This window comes from Solanum dulcamara, chromosome 1 (genome assembly GCF_947179165.1).
Source record: "Solanum dulcamara chromosome 1, daSolDulc1.2, whole genome shotgun sequence".
Taxonomy (NCBI): domain Eukaryota; kingdom Viridiplantae; phylum Streptophyta; class Magnoliopsida; order Solanales; family Solanaceae; genus Solanum; species Solanum dulcamara.
Window position 1 is genome coordinate 83,668,860 of NC_077237.1, and position 24,180 is coordinate 83,693,039.

Below are 24,180 nucleotides of genomic sequence, written 5' to 3' on the forward strand. Positions count from 1 at the left end.
AACAAAACACCTAAGTCTAGGCTCAAACCCAAGCCACTAAAGCAACCTTGTACAGTCTTAACCATTGAGCTATCTTTTTTTACTATGTCAAAGTTGTTCAACAATTAATATATATATCCAAAAATATCGATATTTAACATATATACTTACAAAAAAATTTCGACGACGACCACCCTTGCTAAGGTATATCTCTGCCCCAGCGTCCAATGCAAGTTGAATAATAGTATCCAAAGACAGCTTCTTCATTGTGTATTTGGGAAGATAGGAAAGTGAAGAGTACCTCCACCAACATATTCTACAACAATGCAACATCCATTTAATTACTACACCTTTTTGACATTTCATTTTTATCTCTGACATATTGTTTCTTTTTATAGCTCCAATAAACTGCAGTCCAAAAATAATATATTTAATAGTGATCAACTAATTTTGCATTACATAGATGGAAACTTTAATTTACTTTGCAAATAAACGAATAATATTATAAGGAAAAAGAGAAATTAATTATGGAGTATCAGTATGTACGTACCTTGGCGATATTGGAGTGTTGAAGAGTGCACCAAATAGATACTTCTTGTATGAATACCTGTTACGTTCCATCAATTTCTTTTTTCCTTCTGTTCATGAATTCTTCTTTTCATCTCCCACGTCAAATATTATAACTGAAATTCATTGAAAGAATAAGTATTAATTAAGTCACCAAAATTTTGATAAATGCATAGTATTACTTTTTAAACCGACAATTCTAAAAATATAATGACAACAATGGTAAAATCGTAAAGATTAAGGGTCTGTTTGGAAAGCCACCTAGTAATTAGAATTGGTGTAATTACCAGCCTAGTAATTACGATGACCTGTTTGTTTGTCACAATGTAATTATAGTGTAATTACAATTGTACTGTTTCGTTGCACAAGTGTAATTACAACGTTATATTAAATTTTAAAAATAAAAATTAATTATCTAAACTTAAAATTTATATTAGACAAATAAGGGCCTTTATAAATGATATTAAATTAAATATTTAATATATAAATTGTTTTTTGAAAATATATTAATTAATAAACATACGTTCTTACTAATATTATAAAAAATAATTGATTTATATTTTTTTAAAATTAGTATATTTTAATTAATTAATCATAGAAACTAAAAATACAAGATTTCTTTGAGCATCATGAAATGCACTTTTAATAAAAATATTAATATTATAAATATAATGCCATAAAATTATTAGAACATTTGACAAAAAGATGATCTATTAAGTCTAACTAAAAAATAAATGACTTGCAATGTGAAATATCAAATCAATACTAATAAAATAAATGAAACTGAAAATACAACATAAGTTCTAAATTCAAAATAAAATTTTAAACACAATTCTACTCTTATGTCAAATTTCAACATAGCGTACATAAATATGATTTAAAAGAAAAGAAAAACGTAAATTTGTAACTTTATTCAATATTGACTTCTACTTTAATTTAAAAATTAGATTACCAGCAAAATTATGCTAATGAAAATAATAAATATAGAATTAAAAAAAGTAATACAAAAAATTGCATAAAATCACATGAAGTAAAAGTCGAGAATGAGAAGGAAATGAAATTTAAATAATAAAAAGTATATTTTTAGAAAATATTAAAATAATAAGAATTTAAAAAATATTAATAAAAAATAAATTAAAATAGAAAATAATAAAAATAGAAATAAAAGGAAGAAATTAAAAAGTAATCAGCTTGTAATTACACTATGTAATTACACCAATTCACAGCCTCCCTGAAAATTATAGAGTGTAATTACTCCCTGCCAATTACACTTAATTAGCTGCTGACCAAGTAATTACATGGTCAACCAAACATGTTAGACAGTGTAATTACATTCAATTACACCAAATCTAATTATCATGATGGCTTTCCAAACATGCCCTAACTGAACCCATGATCAGAATGTACTTAGATAGGGTTAGAACTAATTTTTTTTGGTTATCAACATATGGAAACTTTAAAAACAAACTCTAAGGGATCGTTTGGTAGAGTGTATAAGAATAATGCTGAATAAAGTGTATTAGTAATGCAGCATTAGTTATGCTTGCATTAATTATTTCTTATGTATTGTTTGATTTGGTGTATTAAAAATAACACGCATTGCATAATTTTTTTTAAAATTACTTATTTACAAAAATACCCTCCACAAATGTGGTGGAAAAGATGTAAAAAAGCTTTTAAGGGGCAATCCATGCTGCATGCATTAAATCTCATTGCATTACTAATGCCTAGAAATTCATGGTATTAGTAATACACACTTTAATACACAATAGAGTGTATAAGCATTAGTTATACATAACATGAAAAAGTGTATCAAATAAGATGCTACTAATACACTAAATTAATGCATGCATTATATTTGATAATGCACTCTACCAAACGACCTCTAACTTCATGACGTAATTGTTATCTTAGTTACGTACGAAGAAGCTTCTCGAATGAGAATTTTCCATAATTCACATTAGGGTTAAATCAATCATTCAAAAACATGGCTACAAGCCTGGTTAACGCTTCCTAACTTAAACTATACAGTTTAATATTATTTCGAAGACACGAAATAGTGGACGCAATTAGTGGTGAAGCAAATTTTTTTTAAGAGTGTTCAAGATTTAATATATACCTACGAAAAATAATTTTTGGCCTATATATATATTTCGTATAATTTTTTATATATAATATAATTTTTTGACGAAAGATGTTCGACTGACCAACCTTTACTACAGGTGGCTACGCCACTAGACGCAATCTTGGAGAGATACATGGATGACATAGACAAGTTTGAATTCTCAAATTGTTCAAGATCCAATTCTAGTGATCAATTTGGTCGGATCGATAAGTGGCTTGGCATCACTCTTCAGACTGTTGTAAAAAATATAGCGTATGAAGATCCTCATGACTTGTTCAATGTTTCAATATCTTGTTCAATGATGAAAATTTAAAAATATGTGTTAGAATATATGGTAATATATTCTGACAGATTTGTAACAAATTGTATATATTTAGTTTCCATATATAGATAGTTAGTTTACTTGTATTAGACGCTTGTATTAGGTGTATATATACTTATTATGTTAATAAAATAAAGCAAGGGGATCAATTTCTTTCATGGTATCAGCTGTCTAGGCAAATTCTCTCCTTCTTCTTCTAGGTCTCCCGCCGCCGCAGTTCCCCTCGCCTTCCTCGTCCTCGCTTTTTCACCATGTCTACCTCCAAATCTTCTTTTCATCCTGCTCTTGCGGTCTCTAACATCAAGAACCATGTTCCCATTACTCTTGAGATGGAGAATGTCCAATATTCCACTTGGGCGGAACTATTTAAGATTCATGCACGATCCCATCGGGTAATTGATCATATTATTCCTCTGACGGCAGGAACGGAGAAACGGCCTCAACAGGAGGAGGACAAAGAACTGTGGTCCACCCTAGGCAAAAACTTCAGCTTTTAGGTGTTTCTTCAATGCTCATTGCTGTGTAAGTACCTGAGCCAACAACTGGTTTTATTTCCCCCTGGCAATGTGCTTTTTGTGTAATTTTGCTTGTGAATCTAATATAATCTGTTGATTATGATCAGGAAGTATGAGGAAATCAGCCCTCCAGATGTTGGGGACTTTTGTTATATTACAGACAATACATACTCAAAGAAGGAGATGGTAAAGATGGAGGCTGATGTGCTAAAATGCCTCAAATTTGAATTGGGAAATCCCACTACCAAAACATTTCTCAGTAGATTTACTAGGATTGCTCAAGAAGATTACGAAGTAAGTGCAAATATGACATGAACGTTATGATTTTCAACTCAACTTTGTTTCCGGTAACTGTTTGCTTATGCTATCTTTTCTGCTTTCCATAGAACCTCGATTTGCAGTTAAAGTTTTTGGGCTACTACCTAGCAGAGTTAAGTTTGTTAGATTACAACTGCGTGAAATTCTTGCCTCCTTTGGTAGCCGCTGCTGTGATGTTCCTTTCAAGGTTCACATTACAGCCAAAGCCACATCCTTGGGTGAGTATTTTGATCCAATGTTCACTTATAGTCATAGTTCATTGATATGTATATATCAAAGGGCTGAATTAACTCTATATATCCATTTTGTAGAGTCTGGCCCTTCAACGTTGCTCGGGATATAGACCAATGGATCTAAAGGATTGTGTTCTTATCATACATGACTTGCAATTAAGTGGAAGAGGAAATACTCTGGCAGCTGTGAGGGACAAATACAAGCTGCATAAGGTATCAATCCGCGCAATTGGTGATTTTGTTATAAACACCTTCATAATTCACTTCAGTAATCTGATACAAGCTGTATGATTTTCATGTAACAGTTCAAATGTGTGTCAACATTGTCTTCTCCTCTGGAAATACCGGATTCTTTCTTTGAAGATACAATCTAATGATTTATCAGGGCTGGTTTATACTGATTTGAGGGCATCATTAACCTTAGTGTTCATTTTTATAGATTTGTCTATAACATGTATGAAAGTTATAACAGGTAAGCTAGTAAGATAAAATCTTGAAATTTTGTAGCCTAGTATAAATGATGATTCTTTACATGGTTGTATTGAGTGATGTTTAGAATTTAATACAGATACATTACATTATACTTGTAATAAGATGGAAACAACTACCCGATACTAGTGGCAATAAAAAGTTGTGAATTTATAGAGTATGTCCTTTAAATATTGTGTCAAGTCAAATGGTGACATGTAAATAAAACAGAGTAAGTAGTATTTTGAATCAATAAGTCAAATGGACTCTATATCATAAGTATTAGTAGTAAATAATGGAGAATTACTTAATCTCATAATTTGTAGGGTAATTTATTATTTTGGTACAAATTTGATTAGACTAGTTTAGAGTACGTGTTTTGCACGTGTGTCTCACTTCAATCAATAAAATTGTACATATTTTTTTCTTTCATATTTTATCCTCAACATTAACTACTTATCCTCCAAATCATTTTCAAGACCTAAAACCATACATTAATTAATATATACATATTCAGAATCAAAATAATGACTTTCAGATGTCAAGAATTAAATTTTACCATATTAGTACTATTTTTGAGCGCCAACCAGGGGTGAATTTAATTAATTTCAAAGTCCTAAAATATTAGGATAATAATTAAATAATAATTATTTGAGTAAAATAGTAAATGAAGATTTTAATTATGGTAAAAAATTAAAGTAAACCTTAACAAAAAAACTCCTAAAACTTGGAAAAAGAACAAAAGGTCAAGAGACTCCTAAATCAACATGGTACAACAAAATAAATAAATATGTTTCTAAAGTACGTCCTATGCCTATTAAATAATATGATGACTATTCTTAAAATTAGAATTAAATAAAATTAAATACTATTTCTATATATTAGAAAAATAGTAAAATACGATTTTGTTTAAAGCGGAGTCTTTTAATGAATATAACAACGTCAGAGGAAATCTCAACAATATTAAGATCAAGATTGTAATATAGTCAAGTCTTTTTGTTTATGAGTTTAGACTATAAATTTGACTTTACAATAGCTTTGAATTGGAAATGGAATTTGTAAGACCATGATTTCACATTGATAAAATTCTTTAAGGCAAAGGCATGCCTGAAACTATCTTCTAAGCTGCAGCAATGTCTTTTAAAGCAAATGTCATATTCTTAATGAGTGATTTGGTTAATATCCAATGTTTTTTGCAGCGTAGAATAGTCTCTCTTTTTGGTCATGCTGCTTAAGTTTTTGTGAATTTTACTTATAGACATCTTCCAGATCTTTAAATGGCCAAGTAACTAGTGAAGAGTTAAAATATAAGTCAGCCCACACCTATACAAACTTAAAAGCTCCTAATTTGAATCCTAAAACAAAGAAAAACCTAAACAAAGAATCATAAACAAAAACATCTAAACAATCTAATGTAACGACCCGTTAGGTAATTTCAAAAAAAAAAAAAACTAGCCCTTCCTTTTTTATAAAAGACCTTTTTCGTATATTTAAGTTGAAAATTTTGGACCTTTAGGTAACTTTGGTTAATTAGTTGAGGGTAACTTTAGGTAACTAATCTAATTGATGGACTAACTTATTAATTTAGTTAATATATTATACCATTTATCCCATATTTATGAAAATTAATTTGTGGTAAACGGAGGTTACAATATTATTTTCATACTCACGGCGCCGCAGCAGAGCTCTCTCGACAACAGGTTCTCCTTTACATAATTTATTCCTACGATTTATCAATACCAACGAGAGGGTGATTGGAAGTTAGGCTGTGGGAGTCGTGTGCCTTGTTTATTCTTTCAAGTGTCTTTAAAAGTTAATAGGAATTTGGATAAGAATGATTGTCATATGTGATAAAATTGTTTATGGCCATTAATCAAGGAAACAATACTGATTGTAGCGCATGCCTGCAATGGTATTAATTTTCGTGCTAAAGGTTTTGTACATTAGTTCATAATAGTAGTTTCAGTTTTAAATTTTTGTTCTTTCTAATTATCACATTATAATTCAAGTTTTAATATGTTGAGATAAGTAATTAAATAGTAGGTGTATTGTACTATATGAATACCATTAAATTTATGTTATTGGAGGAACTAAGACTTAACCCTAGGCTTGAGATTTAGGGAATGAAGTATAGATTTGGATGAGTTTTTGGTACTAGGCTAGACATATAGTAATATAGGTGTTGTTAGTTTTGAAACCTTATTGTAATTATCTATTTGACTAGATTACATTGATTTGGAGGCTCAACGAAAAGGGAAGGCTCAAGTCCCGCAGTAATTGCTTGATTAATTAAGGCAAGTGAATTTCTAAACCTCAGTTTAAGCTTATAGATGCTTGTATTTCCGTGTCATATATACTAGGAAGTAATGAGAATTGGACTGGATTATTGACTGTATGATTGACCTTAAAAAACGGAGATGAGGGGTATAAAATGGTGATCTAATGACATGTATTGGTGGAATTGATATGTTGTGATTTTGGGCATGTGAAATGACTAGGTTGATGTGAGATAGGAAAAATTATTGTTGTTGTCATGTTATTATCGTGAATTATATGAACATGAATTGATTGCATTGGTTCTGACATATTGTGTTGAGATTGAAAATGATATGAAACAAAAGGGGTCGGGCCACACGCTCCGTGGCAAGTATTATGAAATAAAGGGGTCGGGCCACACGCTCCGTGGCAAGATATATATGTTGAGGGGACGGGCCACACGTTCCGTGGCAGGTTACATGGACAGAAATGTCCCCCATGGGTTCCGGACTGTGATTCAGCGGATGTGTACCGATAGGACAGACATGCATCATTTCATTGCATTGCATTGCACCTTTCTGACATTTGTGAATTTGTATTTACCCCTATATTGCTCTGTGTATGTTGAACTTGACTTGGTATGATTCATTGATGAGAATTTGTGGACTGTATTACTGTTGTTATCGCACAAGTGTAGAGTTAGGCTGATTTTATGCAGGTTGTAGTTAAGGAGGTTCGGATGGGAGGACAGGAGTACTTGTATCTATTAAGCTTTGCTTAGTTTTAGTTATCCACTTGCTGAGTACCGTGTTGTTTGGTACTCACCCCTTGCTTCCACACTTGTGTAGGTTGTGAGGCCGGACTTGTTTGATCTCCTAGTGTTTCCACCACATCTGAGGCTATCATTTCGAGTGTTGAGATAGCTGTTACATCCATCTAGCGGACACCTCTTACTCTTTTATTATGTTTTAGTCCTACTCTAGTGACAAAGACATTGTGACTGTATTTTCTTTCGTACTTCGGTAATTTATTAGTGGCTTGTATACGTGACAACCAGTCTTGGGGGATTTTGGAGATTATTTATTTGTTTTTGACTAATTTAAACCTTATTTTATCTCAATTACTTCCGCATTTACTTTTCATTGAGTTTTAGGCTGACTTGTCTCGGTGGGTTGAGATGAGTGCCATCACACCCGGATTCGGATCGTGACATCTAAACACGATAGGATAACTAATTACAACAACTTAGTGCAATTAAATAATAATTTAAAAAAATAGTAAATGATAATTTTGTCTATTGTACAATCTAAGAACAAAAAAGTTCAACCAATAATTTTAACAAATAAATATGTAGTGTCTATAAAGTAATAAGGTTTAATAGTTAAAATTGTAATTGATTTTAAAATACTAAATGAAAACCTAACCTTAAATCACATGTAAATTTATCTCTACTATCAAGATTTCAAAAAAAATAATAATTCTCAATTAACAATTGTCTATCAAAAACATGATATTCTATTATTGTAATTTCAAGAATATTCTAAAATTTTAGAAAAAATACCTCAAATCACAGGCAAATCTCTTTAATCAAAGATACTATCAAGATTTCAATTGATAAAAAAAATTTATATACGTGAACTTATTTTTCATTAAAAAAATTTCAATTAACAATTCTCTATTAAGAATAGATGACAATTTATTATTACAAACATCAAGAACATATTAAGATTTTAGAAAACTTACCTTAAATCACAAGCAAATTTGTCTCTTGAAGCATCGATACTATCAAGATTTCACAAAAACACTTCTCAATTAGTAATTGTCTATCAAGAATACAAGATAGTTTATTATTGTATACTATGAGAACATACAAAATTTAGAAAACTTACCTCAAATCACAAGCAAATCTATCCCTTTAATCATAGATACTATCAAAATTTTAATTGGTAAGAAAAATTTATATCTAAACTTGTTTTTCACAAAAAACTTCTCAATTAACAATTGTCTATAAAATATTCATGATAATTTATTATTATAAACTTCAAGATTATACAAAACCACAAAAACTTTTCAATGAATAATTATCTATCAACTATACATGATAATTACTATTTAAATATCAAGAACATAGTAAAATTAATAAGTAGAAGCAAAAGAAGTTGTCCAAAGTCCTAACTCCCCTTTTCAGACGTTCAACATTATTGTTTTCGTTTGTTTCTTCTTTTATTTTATATTTTACGTGTACTCTTTTTCGTTTGCGGAACAACATATATAGGTTGTTAATAATTATTTATTTTTTTTAAAAAATGAAAAATCACATTCTTTTGCAAGATAGATGTAACAACTTTTGAACTATCATAATTATTAATTTTCTTAATAATTCTTATCATATATTTTATTGTTAATTGTTATTATATTCACAGACATTTTTAGTTCTAAACCTCTCCTTATATAATTAGGATTCATGAAATTTTTCATTATTTTAGGATACCCTAATAAGCAAATAAGAATTTTAGTTAATTTTAAGGTCCTACATGTATTCGGATATCAATTAAATGATAATAATTGGAGGAAAATAATAAAAAGATGATATTGTATAAAACAAAGTCTTTTAATGAAGGACAAAAAATTCAATCAACATTTTAAGGTTTTTCATGCTTTTAATATAGTATAGATTAACTTAGTGTTTTAAAATTAATATTTAGTTATTAATATTAATATAGTGATGAAAAAATATATAATTTAAAATATTGATCAAAGTTTATATTGTTTGAATTTTAAAAAATAAAAAAGTACCATGTATATTGGGACAAAGAAAGTATTAGTTATATCTAAAAAAAATTATACGACCAATCAAATACTACGTTATGCGACATTGGTCAAAAACGTATTTAGGTTATCAACTTTTTGCGAGTTACCTTCCTAAATTATCATTTTATTTGTATTAAACACACTTTGCTTCTAAATTGACTTACGCGGTTATTATAGATTGAAAATAAATATTTAACCAACTTAGTTTTGAAATGTGTTTAATATTGAAAAAATAATTTAAATCCAAAAAGAAGAGTTTATATTTTTGACTAGATTCGTTCTTTTAAGATCATATTCATGAAGTCTTTGATAACTATATTATTACATTGTAGTGTCTTTTATCAGAGGTGTAACGACTCCTTTATGTGAATTAAAACCCTTTTATTAGCCATTAATTACTCCTTAAATACAAAAAAATGTATAATAAACTTTTTATAGCAATTAACAATAAAATATATGATAAGAATTATTAAGTTCTCCTCCGATAAATACTTTTAGGATTGTTTGGTACATTGTATTTAAAAAAAAAATAATATATGCATTAGCTTTGTTTGATATATCAACATTATTAATACACTATATTCAAAACTAGGCTTACACAACATACCAAATGACGACCCCTTGGTCTTTCCATATGGTGGAAGAAGAGAAGATAAATGAACACAAATTCTTCCTCTCATATGATATTGTGTTGGGTTTTCTTCCTTCAAGAATCTTTGTTAGTTTTTGTGTTCCTAGTTTTATACTAGAAGAATTTATTGAATTCTGGAGAATATACCTATATTCGGTGAAATATACTTGAGAGCAACATCATTAACACGCCTCAAACTATGAGAATTCTCCGCATGTTTCGTGATATAATATTTTACGTAAGATTTGCAATATTTAGTTCAAAGAAAGTGATAGTTTAGATAGATAAATGGAATAGTGAGTATTTAAGGTATGAAATTCATGAAAAAAATGATAGTTTAAATGTATTTTTAACTATTAATTACACTCTACTTTGTGACACATTATTTCACAGTATGTCGTATTGTATTGTATCATACTATATTATTTTTATGAATACAACATTCGAATAGATTGTATCATTTTTTGTCATTACATAATGCCATACACAATAATTTGAGGATAATCATACAAGAAAAGTAGGATATAGTAAGCTATTATAAAATACAATTAAGATAAGGGATAGTATGATTATTAAATAATAAGCAAAGATAAACCGAGGAAAAAAAAAGGTAAGACACATTCACACCAAATTGATCATTATATAAATGAGACTTTTTCACCGTTTTCTAATATATATTTACACAAACTCTTTCTCTCATATGATATTGTGTTTTTTTTTTCTTACAAAATCTTTGTTAATTTTTGTGCTTCTACTTTTATACCAGAAGAATTTGTTAAATCCTGAAGGATGCACCTATACCATGTAAGATATTCTTATGGTCAGTGTCATTAACACACCTCAAAATATAAGAATTCTTTATAGGTTTCGTGGTGAAATATTTTTCGCATTTGCAACATTCAATACAAAGAGAATGGTAATCTAGGTAGATAAAGTAAACATAGGTAAGATATGAAAATTGTAGGTTTTGACCATTAATTACACTTTACTTCGATGGTTGTTACACATTATTTCATAACATATCGTATTATATTGTATTGTATTGTATTATATCATATTCTATTGTTTTAGTGAATACAACATTTGAATAAATTGTATCATTTTTTCTTGTTAAATAATGTCATACATCAACAATAAGGATGAACTTACAAGAAAACTAAGGTACGACGTAGAACTACTATAAAAGATAGGATAAAGAATAACATCGTTATTAAATTCGAAGTAAAGACTAAATGAGAAAACAACGATAACGGCAGTCAACATGATCATGCCAAATCGATCATTACATTAAATGAGACTTTTTCGTCATTATCTAACGATACAATAAAATAAAATTCAAATAACAATCAAAACAAATATTGTTATATCAAACTAACACAACACACAACAATCCAATAGGTAACAACCAACTAAACATAATGTAAAGACATAAGCTCAGGGGATTGTGAAGATGTTCTACTAAAAATATTCTTGTTATTGCTTCGACTTATATTCCACAAAAAGTGGATTTCGCGCTCTAATAGCTCCGAATAAATTAAATACGTGCATTAAGATACGAAGCCTTCATATTCTACAATCGCAAATACATAAATGTGTCATTTAACTAGGCTGTAACTATCATCTATATAATCCGACTTTGAGTATACACAACTAAACACTTAAACTTATATAAAATTGAACAAGTAGCTAGACACATGCGTCCTACATGATATCATATGTGGCAATTCACATTCGATATGGTGTCCTACGTGTAATATGCTTCGTAAATTATATGTGTCTACTTGTTCAATTTTTCAATTTTATACAAAGTTAAATATCTATTTGTGCACACTCAAATTAAAATTAAAAAAAACATAAATATTAGCTAAAACCAAATTAAATGACACATTAAGTAAGAAAATAACCTTTTAAGTTAGAGGATAGCGAAATATAATTAAAGAAGCGGGTATATATGGAGGGAACCTAAAACTCACTTTTTTGAAATTCAATGTGAATAAATATCTAACAAAAAATTTGCCGCAACAAGACGACCCCTTAAAACAAAAATTCCCAAAATCTCAAACCCAAAATCTGAAAATTTCCCTCAAAAACTCTCTGCTGAATATGGCGCCATATATATACATACACCCATCTCTCTTTCCCTTCCTCAGCTTACTCTCCTTCTCTTACCCCCTACCCCCTTCCCCCCTCCCCCCCCCACACAGAGGGAGAGAAAGTAGCAAGCAATGGCAGATCAAGAAAGTTTTGTTAGAGTTACAAGATTGGCCAAGAAAAGGGCAGCAGAAGCAATGGTTCAGCACCTGCAACAGCCCAACAAGAAGAGAGTTGTGTTGGGTGAGATTCAAGATTTGTCTAATGAGGGTATCAATCAGAAGAAGGTCAAATCTAAGCAGACTATTAAGAGGAAGGTGAAAAGATCTGTTACTGAGAAAGATAAGGAATTTGACGTTGATGCTAAATTGGATGATGACCCACAGATGTGTAGTGCTTATGCTTCTGATATATATGAATATTTTCATCAATTGGAGGTTAGTATTTTTGCTCATTTCAATAAATTTTGTTGGGTTGTACTGGAGTAAATGAATTAAGAAGTCAAATGTTTAATTGTATGTTGCTTAATAGAGTGTTTCTTATTGATGATTTTGCAAATGGGCACACTAAAGATTGGATTTTGGCAACTGGGTTGTGGTTAATATCATTGAATTATCAAATCTTGATTAATTGGGTGTTATTTAATAGAGCTTGATTTGGTTTCTAATTGATGATTTTGCAAATAGGCACTCTAAAGATTAGATTTTGGCAACTTGGGTGTGGTTGATATCCTTGAATTATCAAATCCTGATTAATTGGGTGTTACCTAATAGAGCTTGATGTGGTTTCTTATTGATGGTTTTGCAAATAGGCACTCTAAAGATTGGATTTTGGCAACTGGGTTGTGGTTAATATCATTGAATTATCAAATCTTGTTTAATTGGGTGTTACCTAATAGAGCTTGATTTGGTTTCTTATTGATGATTTTGCAAATGGGCACACTAAAGATTGAATTTTGGCAACTGGGTTGTAGTTAATATCATTGAATTATCAAATCTTGATTGGATTTGATATTTGGATTTTTTGAGTTTGACTCTCTGCTGTTTTTCGAATCAGATTGAGAAAAAGAGAAGGCCATTGCCTGATTACCTTGAAAAGGTTCAGAAGGATGTGAGTGCAAACATGAGAGGGGTTTTGGTTGACTGGCTGGTCGAAGTTGCAGAGGAATACAAGCTTCTTTCGGACACATTGTATCTTACTGTTTCCCACATTGACAGATTCTTATCAGTGAATGTCATCTCTAGGCAAAGACTTCAGCTTTTAGGTGTTTCCTCAATGCTCATTGCTGCGTAAGTAGCAGAGCCAAGAACTGGTTTTATTCCCCTGGTATTGTGTGTGTTATGAATCTAATATAATCTGTTGATTATGATCAGGAAGTATGAGGAAATCAAGCCTCCACATGTCAAGGAATTTTGTTACATTACAGCCAATACATTTACAAAGAAAGATGTTGTGAAGATGGAGGCTAGTGTGTTACAATCTCTCAAATTTGAAATGGGTAGTCCCACAACCAAAACATTTCTCCGGTAGGTCTCATGTTTCATGAGAAAGTAGATGTGCACTTGTTAACGGACAATTAAGGTTCCTCGACTGATATGTCTGTCCCTTTTCTCCTTTATATGCAGACGATTTACTAGAGTTGCTCAAGAAGATGTTAAAGTAAGTGCATCAAAAGGAAAATGAACATTACGATTTTCTATTCAGCCGTGTTTCTGTTAAGTGGTTGCTTATTTTATATTCTTTCTGCTTTTTACAGAACCCTGATTTGCAGTTTGAGTTTCTCGGCTACTACCTAGCCGAATTAAGTTTATTGGATTACAACTGTGTGAGATTCTTGCCTTCTTTGGTAGCTGCTGCTGTGATATTCCTTTCAAGGTTCACATTACAGCCAAAGTCACATCCTTGGGTGAGGATCTTGATCCAATGTTCACTTATATTTAGTATCTTGATATATGGTGTACTGAATTAACTCTTTCCATTTTGTAGAGTCTGGCCCTTCACCGTTGCTCGGGATATAGAGCAGCAGATCTGAAAGAATGTATCCTTATCATACATGACCTGCAATTAAGTAGACGAGGAAGTACTTTAGCAGCTGTGAGGGACAAATACAAGCTGCACAAGGTATCAATCCGCGAGTTGTTGATAATTGGTGATCTTATTGTAAACACCTGCATAGTTAAGTATTCTGATGTGAACATTTCTATGATTTTCTTGTAACAGTTCAAATGTGTATCAACATTGTCTTCTCCTCTGGAAATACCGGATTCATTCTTCGAAGATACTATATAATGATTTATTGCTCATGCTTGGAAATTGGTATGAGAGTTACAATGATACCTGGAAGAGATGGAACTGCCTTCTGTATGCTGGCTATTGCTGCTTAAAAGGACGTCATTTTATTTGATTTGGTACAGTCCTCATGATGTATAAAAGTTATTGATATAATCTTGAAATGTCTCTGCTTGTCTAGCTTAAAGATATGGATAGTAAAAATAAATGTTTCTTGTAATAAGCTGGAAATAACTTAAGATTACTATATTATATGAAAAGGTATGAATTTATACAGTATTACTACCTTCATTTGCAAGTACTAAACCCCTATTGCATTTCTATTTGGTTGCCTAGTTTGAAATGTTTCTAGTATGTATTTGTAACACTTTTGTGTAACAGCCTTGTTTGTTTAAGAGCTTTGGTGCCTTTCATAGCGATTGGTTATTGTACATCTTGAACAACATTTGACATTTAGATTTTTTTTCCTTTTTGTTATGCACGGGGAGAGGAAATGGGAGGAATTTACAATGTGGGTAACCTTCACCAACAGGTGAAACATTAGGTAGTCAACAAATTAAACTACTAATATCCCTCGACATTTAGATATCATTTGATTGTTCTACCAAAAAAAAAACCAAAAGTCATTTTTTCATTTTGTTTATGTTATAAACGATAATTAACATTGACTAATTTTTTATTTGTCTCATACAACATTAATAAGATGGAATGAAACATGACAGAATACAAAAAGTCCCCAACGTTATCTTTTAATTAGTGTGCAACACTAAATTGGTCCAATAATCATTGAAACGAGTCGATGCTTGTAAAAAACATTTAGTGGAGGGATCATGGGCTACATGTATCATTGCGCCTGTAGTTGATGAAGTTAATTTGCTCAAAGTAGTTAGGTCGGCTGTCTACGACATATTTTTGGGGTGCAGTTTTTCCTTAAACTATGCTAATATGAGATTATTACTTTTTTGTTTGGTTAGTTTATGCGTATCTCAATTAATTTCACAAGATACATGTTATCTCTCATTAGCAACAAGAATCAAATAACTCTAACCATCAATAATAGAACAGATAAAAAAAATTGAACTCGAAACCTCAAACCTCATGGTGCTCAATTCTCGACTCTCGGCATTGATTACTAGGCCACACTTTGACTCTCGGCATTGATTACTAGGCCACACTTTGAGTGCAATTACATGGCCTTACTGTGTGCCGACGGTTGCCACCGTCGACACCTTCCTTAACACTATCTGTACCATTTCCAACAAATAGATCCTCTTTCACCAAAGCTAGTGGCTCCTCCTTGATAGACCTCTTCACCACCACTTTCGGTATCGAAGGTTTTTCCGGTGAACTCCCCATCGGAGCTTCAGAAGGCTTATTATCCTCCAGAGTGAAAGACGCCGTGACACTGTTGGTCAGCAGTCGCCGTCGACGTCTTCGCAGCTTGGAGACAGGTTGCTGGTCTCAGATAGAGAGGTAAGTAGTGTCGAGGATCTGGATCTGAACTCCACACTGAGAATGTAGTTGTGCATCTGGAGAGCACACTTCTGAAGTTCGATTGTGGAGCCTAATTTTGCTATCAGATCCAAACAGCGCAGCAAGGAGATCAAGCTCACCTTCATCAGATCTAGTGGCATATAGGTTTCCGGCGTGATACGGAGAAAGCTGTGGCGGCAGAGCTCGTCACACTACCGCAAGATTAGGGCTGCATATTTTGGTATATTTTCTTTGTTGCTACTTTTATGATATCTGTTATCTTGTAACATTTTGTTTTATCTGTTTGTTGGGTTTTGGCTTGAGGAGTTGTAAGCTATTTAGCCTTGTTGATTAAGCCATCATGGCCGTAGCCACCGCCGGTGGAACTACCCCACCGGAGGAATTTCCACCCTTACCTCTGAAAAGCAATCCAGATCCACAAAATACTAAACCTAATGAACCAAATAAAGCCTAGTTTGCCAATAAATCAAAATTGACCATCACACCACATATTAGTGTTCCCCCAAACCTGTAGTAATGATTCATGAAGAACCAAATATCACTTGGAAAGCATCGGAAGTCAGATTTCTTATCATTCAGGAAAACCTACAATTTGCCATTATTGGCAAATTCTCGTATGGTAAACCTGACATAATGGAGTTGAGGCGAACAATACCGAGTCAATGTGAAATTAAAAGTGAATGCACGATTGGCGTTTTGTACACAAGACATATCTTAATCAGACTCACAAGTTTGGAGGACTATGTGCATCTGCTTTCAACATCAACCTTCTATGTGAAAGTGAGAGAGAATTATTGGCAGATGAGAACACTAAAATGGACCCTTGGTTTGAACTAGATGTTGAAACAACGATAGGAGTAGCATGGATATCCTTTCCAGATTTTCCACCTAACTTTTTTGCGAAGGAGACAATTTTCTCTATAGCTGCAGCAATAGGTAAGCCACTAACGGTAACGAGGAATCAGAAGAGACCTAGTTTTGCTAAAGTCAAAATAGAGGTAGATCTGACTACGAAGTTGCCACAAAGGGTTAGAATAACGGAAGAAGATGATGTGATAGGGGTTATAAAGTTTAAGTGGATTAAAATGCAATATGACTACCTGTCCAAATACTGTAAGAAATATTGCTTACAAGGACATGACGAACACAGTTGCTGGAAAATCCATCCAGAATTGTATGATTCAAAGATTGAACAAGAGTAGAATCAAGAAGAAAAAGAACTTAATAATAAACAAGGAGCGAAAGGGGAAGAATGAAGAACTTTGACGAGTGGAAAGATTGTGGGACCACAACACAACAAACATGAGTGGATGGTTCGAAGGAGGAACAAATATAAAAGAGATAAATATGGACATATAAAAGGGAGGAAGGACGTACAAGATGACAATATTTTTGCGGCATTGAGAGAAGACGAAGAACAATATGAGAAAACTGATAACACAAATAAGTTTGACGGAAGCACGAAAGAATGGGTGACAAGGAATTTTGGGAGACAAGAAGAGAGGCAATAGGTGATAATTGTAAAGGAACAAGAGGAAGGAGAATCTGATACACGGGAAACTCAGACACAACCAGAAAACCAAAATGGCAAGGTGACAATTGCAGAGGAACAAGAGGAAGGGGAAGTTGATGCAAAACAAAATAAAGAAGAACAAGATCTAAAAGAGGGACAAAACAATGAAGAAGAGGAAAAGGCTGGAACCATTGTGATTTATGAACCAAGTAATGAGGAAGTAATTCCCCTAGCAATCCAGAAGGTTAATCAAGAGGGACGTATTGAATCAAAAGGGTTGAATAATAAAAAGGAAGATATGACACAAAACGTAGAGAAGGTAGCTATAGAAGGGGATTTATCCTCTAAACAGATAAGCAGGCTAAAAGGATCACATACCAAGCCAAAGAAGCAAGGGGGAGGAGAACTCAATGCGGCATAAGCTTCTTCAAGGTCTAAGAGAACGATTATCAAAAATACTAAATATCAGTGAGAGCTTTAATTTGAAATATTAGATCAGTAAACACTCAAAAGACAATTAGTAGGCTTATTAATCTTTATAAAAGAAATCAATTTTACTTTGTGGGTCTTTCAGAACCGTTTGAGAAGAAGCAAGAACTATAGATTTTCAGAAGGAAGCTAGGGATGAAACATGCAGTGGCAAATGTGAATGGCAAAATTTGGGCATTTATTGATGAAGCACTGAAATACTTTATAAAAGGAGATGAAGAGCAGATACTAGCACTCAAACTTCAGAATCAAGGGTTGGGCACAAAAGTGATAGTATCAATTGTAAATGCTAAATATACGCAAGGTGAAACACAAAGGCTATGGGAATCCATGGAGGAGTTGATAGATAGTATCAATGACCCTTGGCTGATGGGGGAGATTTCAATGTAATAAGCAATGAAGATGAGAAGCTAGGGGGTCTACCAGTATTCGAAAGGGAAGTCAGGGACTTCAATCATTGTATTAATGTGTGTAATCTGGAGGATAAGGGATTTAAAGGAGGTAAATACACTTGGTGTAATAGTAGAACAGGTGCAAAATGCATTTTTAAAAGGCTAGATGGGGTGATGGGCAATGACAAATTACAAGATCTCTTCCTAGTACTAGAGGTGGAGCACTTAGTGAGAAATGGATCAGATCATACACCTCTTCTAATTACCTTCAAAACCACTGAGAAGATAATAGTGAGACTATTTAAATTTTGTAATTTCTAGTTAAGAGAAAGTTCTTTTAAGAAGGTGGTAAAACAACACTGGAAAGCAGTTTTTGAAGGAGATCCTTTTTTATTCCATTATAAGCTAAAAAGATTAAAGAAAGCTTTGGCCAAATGGAGTAAAGATACTTTTGGGAATATATTTTAGGAGATAATCACTTTGGAGGAAGTCATTAAAGTTCAGGAAACTCAATTTCCTCAATTTTGAGATAGACCCATCAGAAGCCAACAGGGAAAAGCTTTACAAAACTCAAGCGGAGCTTAAAAAATAACTTTCTAAGAAGGAGAAATTCTGGAAACAGAAAGCAGAAATGGAATGGTTCAAGGACGGGGAGAGAAACACAAAGTTCTTCTATACAATAGTCAAGGGGAAAAGGAACAGACTTAGAGTGAAAAAAAATCCAGAATGATGATGGGGAATGGTTAGAGGATCAAAAAGACATTGCAAAGGCAGCTGAAGAGTTCTACATAAAGCAGTTTACAAAACAAGCAGATAGGGATGAATTTGAAATGCTGAATGAACTACCAGTGGTGATTAGTAAGGAAGAAAAATAGCAACTTCAGGGAATGCCTTTAGTAGACGAAGTCAAAGAAATAGTCATGGGACTAAATAAGGATAGTGTAGGAGGGCCGGATGGAATGACTGAAGTTTTCTATCAGCAAACATGAGACATTACTGGAGAGGACATTTACAGTATGGTCAGGGCTTTCTTTGGAGGGGCTGAGCTGCCGAAGTTTATAACCCATACGAATTTAGTGCTTATTCCTAAGAAAGTTAATGTGAATACTTTCTCAGATCTTAGACCTATTTTTCTTAGTAATTTCGTGAATAAAATCTTTTCAAGAATTATTCATGAACGACTTAAGGCAGTGTTACTTAAGATTATTTCTCTGGAACAAGCATGATTTGTTCAAGGAAGGAGTATAACAAAGAATGTGATATTAGTGCAAGAAGTCATTGCTGAAATCAGAAAGAGAGAAAAGCCACCAAATCTAGTTATAAAACTAGATATGATGAAAGCTTATGACAGGGTAGAATGGATATTCATGACTAAGGTATTAAGAAGAATAGGTTTTGGGTAAAAGGGTTTTTGATATGGTGTTTAGATTAATTAGTAACAACTGGTACTCGATTCTACTAAATGGACAGCCAAAGGGATTATTTAAATCATCTAGAGGACTTAAACAGGGTGATCCTCTCTCACCTACCCTGTTTATATTGGCAGTTGAAGTTATGTTTAGATCCCTAAATGCTCTTATGGAGAAGAAGGACTTTAAGAGGTTTGGAATGCCAAACGGTAGTCTCAAAGTGAATCATTTAGAATTTGCAGATGATATAATTATAATGTGCAAGACAGAAGTGAGAACAGTGCAGATGATTACATATATTTTTAAGAGATATGAGGATACTTTTGGACAGAAAATAAATAATGAGAAGAGTGCTATTTATATGCATCATTCTGTAGTAGGAGGAGAAACAGTGATAGTTGAGGTAGCAACAGGAATCCTAAGAAAGAAATTCCCTTTCACTTACTTGAGATGCCCTATGTTCTATAAAAGGAAGCAAAAAACATATTATCAGCAGATCTTACAAAGGATTGGTTCAAAAATTCAGGCATGGAAAGAAAAATTACTATCATATGGAGGAAGAGCTATTCTAATAAAATATGTGCTCCAAAACACTCCCATTCATTGCCTGTCAGTCATGAATCCTCACATGAATGTACTGAATCAACCTCAAAAAATGATGGCACAATTTTTTTGGAGCAGCTGTGTTGAAGGAAGAGGAAGACATTGGACAAAGTTGAGCAATTTATGCTTGCCAGAGAAGGAACGGGGACTAGGATTCAGACTAATGGAAGATGTATCAATGGACCTATTTTGCAAACTTTGATGGAATTTTCGAACAAAACCATCAATATGGAGTGAGTATATGAGGAATAAGTATTATCGAAAGGAGCATGCAAATGAAGTGGTGTGGAGAATAGGGAATGTAGGATCACAAGTATGGAAGAAAATGCTACAGGCTAGAGATCTTATTGAGCATCAAATCTTTTGGCTTCTAAAAAAGGGATCAGCATCAGTGTGGCATGATAACTGGACGAGAATGGAGAACTTGTATACCATTACAGGAGAAGAATATGAATGGGAAAATAACTACAAAAGAGTTGATGAATTAGTAAAGATGGGAAAATGGGACATAGACGTTTTGAATGATATACTGCCACAGGAGATAGTAGAGTATATCAGTCATAATATTCAACCTCCTGGACAAATGATTGAGTCAGATAAGCCAGTATGGAGATGGACAATAAAAGAACCTTTTATGTGAAATCAACTTGGCAGTATATAAGGCATAAAAAAGGAGAAAATAAAATTTAGAAGTGGATCTGGAAAAAAGGCATCCCCTTTAAAGTGGCATTTACAATATGGAGATTATGAAAATTAAAAATACCTGTAGATGATAGAGTGACAAGATGGGGACTGGAAGGTCCATCTAGGTGCTGGTGTTGTGAAAAACCTACTCAGGAGACACTTGCTTATGTGTTCCTGAGATGTTTTTTTAGCTAATGGGACTTAGTCCTATTTTTATTCTTTTGCAGGTTTTAACATTGAAGGACTGCACTTGAGGGAAGTGACAAAGCTATGGTGGGAGACGGATGTTAAAAAAGGAATGAGACCATACTATAGAGCTATCCCTAGCTTTATAATAGGGGAACTTTGGAGAAGGACGAATATAATGAAGCATGAGGAAAGTAAGACATCAATTCAGAGAGTTATTGATAATATTACTAGGAACATTTTGATGATGGATACAAATGAGGAATCCTAATATGAAATGTCCTAGTAATTAGCCAGATATGATTAAAGAATTGGAAGGTTACAGTCCTAAGATAAAGGTAACATGATTATTGTGGATTTCCACCAGTAGGCTGGCTAAAATACAATACAGATGGGGCTTCGAGGAGAAATCCAGGTATAAGTTCCTATGCCTTTTGTTTGAGGAATGAAATAGGGGATTTACTGTATGCAGATGGAGCTACTATTGAAAACACCACTAACACTGTAGCAGATGCGAAGACGATTCTAGAAGCATGTAAACATAGCAGGCAGGAATAACACAATAATATAATCATTCAAACAGACTCTATGCTATTGTACAAGATTTTAGAAGAAAAATGGTCATGTCCCTAGATAATCACAAAAATGGTGATAGAAATCAAAACATGCTTACAGGACAAACAAAATACATTCCAACACATTCTTAGGGAAGGAAATCAACTAGCAGACTACTTGGCAAATATTGCAATCGATAAAGGAGGGTGCAACTACCAAGATTTCAGCAGTTTGAAAGTTGCAGGAAGAAAGATCATTAACAGTGATAAACTAAAATGTGTCCCTATTTGAGAGTAACTCCAACTAAGGAATAGATGGGACATGGATGTTCAAAGTGTTGGGTGTTTTATTTTTGATTGTTTGTTTATTTCTTTTCTAGTCGATTGGGCAATATAGAGAATGGGCTTTGCCCGAAGTGATGTAAGGTGGTGTTTATACTTATTACTTCATCAATAAAATACTAAAATTTACCAAAAAAAAGAAGAGTGCAATTACATACATTAAACTATCATGGGATATTTTGTTTACTGAGTTGTTCTTAATTGATCTTATATATCATTATTTTTTTAATTATATATATGTACTTTAATTGACGGTTTGAAAAATGACTGCCAATTTTTCCGAATCAACTTCACCACCTTAGTCGGTCATGTACTACAATGGCAAAACTTTTCTTCTTTAAAATGTTCTTATTGTTGGGTCAGAAAAAGCAGGCTTAATACATAGTTAACTTGTTAAATTTTTGAGGATACTCTATTTAGACACTTGAATTAAGTTTTGTTTTAATTGAACACTTCAGCTCCTGATAAAATATTTCAATTACATACTTTCGATTTAAATTTTGAAAAAAATTATGTGTGTGTTTTCAATTGTCTATTAGAGTCTAGAGAGTTAAGTTAATCACACAAAATATGTCATCTCTTTTAATTATAAACATCAACCTCAAGTATGAAATATTTGGGACTTACTGCTTATTATATGTGGTTAATTTAACTATTTAATAAACGAATGAAAACATGCACAAACAATTTCCAAGAATTGAAAGTCTCTAATTGAGACACTTTATTAGGAGTTGAAGTGTTCGATTGAAACATAACTTAGAGTGATTGTCTAAATGAAATATTTTGACATATTTAAAGAGGTTGATTACGTATTAAGCCGAAAAAAGCCTAGCCCTGCCCCCTTTCCATAAGTAAATTCTCCTTCTAGTCTCTGACTACCTGATTCATTAGCGTACAAAAGGTTGCTGGCGCCATATAATTGATAAAGCAATGAAAGAAATCATGATATCACACAAAGTCTTACACCACATGTCCAAATTGAAAATGTTTGGTAAGAAGAAAAATGATTTCTTAGAAAATGTCTTTTGAAAAATTAGTTGGTTTCTAGCATATTTTTTCATGTTTGGTTGGTGAGTAGAAAATATTTTATAGTATATGAGTGGTGAATGAAAAATATTTTTTAGAAAATATCTTTATTTTTGGCTAGAAAGTAGAAAATACTTTTTTGAAAACTAGTTTCTGACCTGAAAATCAGCCCCCAATAATTGATTCGGCACCCGACCCCGACACCCAATTCAGGTCTTGACCCCTACTCCCGACACGAGACCTAATATTCAAACAAGACCCGACCCTTACAATGACCCGAATCGAAACACGATCTTAAGACCTAACTCAGGACCTAACCCCGGCTTCTAACTCGAGACCCGACATTCGAACTGAAGTATGATCCGATACTCAAACCTGGTCCGAGACTTGATCCCAACTCCTGACCCCAACATCCAACTTAGGATATAAATTTTGAATCAAAATTTGATCTCGATATTTGATTCGAGACCCGACCCCAACTCGGGATCTGACCTCGATCCGACCTTGACTCCCGACCCTAATATCAAATTCAGGATCCAACTTTTGAATCAGGATTCGACCTTGTGACCCGACCCAAGACCCGACCTTGACTCCTCACTCCCTACCCCAATATCTGATTCAGATCCAATTTTTGAACTGGAATTCTTCCCCGACACTCGATCTCGATACCCGACCCCAACATCCGATTCAGAATTCAACTTTTGAATCAGAATCCCACCTTAATATCCGATCTGAGATTCGACCCCGACACCCAAATTTGACCCTACCTCGAGAATAGATCCTGAGCTAAAACCAACCCCGACCTAAGACCCCACCTTAAGATTCGACTCGAGACCCCTACCCCAATCCGACACTCGATACCCAACTTTGAACCGATACCCGA

At 32.9% G+C, this 24,180-nt stretch overlaps 2 protein-coding genes across 2 annotated transcripts; both read left to right on the forward strand.

Annotated features, from left to right (window-relative positions):
- The first annotated feature begins 2,804 nt into the window (after positions 1 to 2,804).
- On the forward strand, positions 2,805 to 4,463 carry LOC129895016 (G2/mitotic-specific cyclin C13-1-like). The gene is made up of 6 exons (XM_055970644.1): positions 2,805 to 2,923; positions 3,417 to 3,515; positions 3,616 to 3,802; positions 3,895 to 4,044; positions 4,138 to 4,272; positions 4,365 to 4,463. Exons 1-6 carry the CDS (start codon positions 2,805 to 2,807, stop codon positions 4,431 to 4,433), a joined length of 759 nt encoding a protein of 252 aa, XP_055826619.1. The 3' UTR covers positions 4,434 to 4,463.
- A 7,774-nt stretch (positions 4,464 to 12,237) lies between these two features.
- On the forward strand, positions 12,238 to 14,903 carry LOC129880739 (G2/mitotic-specific cyclin C13-1-like). Its single transcript, XM_055954920.1, has 7 exons — positions 12,238 to 12,753; positions 13,373 to 13,605; positions 13,690 to 13,842; positions 13,942 to 13,975; positions 14,073 to 14,222; positions 14,303 to 14,437; positions 14,537 to 14,903. The coding sequence occupies exons 1-7, from the start codon at positions 12,451 to 12,453 to the stop codon at positions 14,603 to 14,605; spliced, it is 1,077 nt and encodes a 358-aa protein (XP_055810895.1). The 5' UTR covers positions 12,238 to 12,450; the 3' UTR covers positions 14,606 to 14,903.
- Positions 14,904 to 24,180: the final 9,277 nt, after the last annotated feature.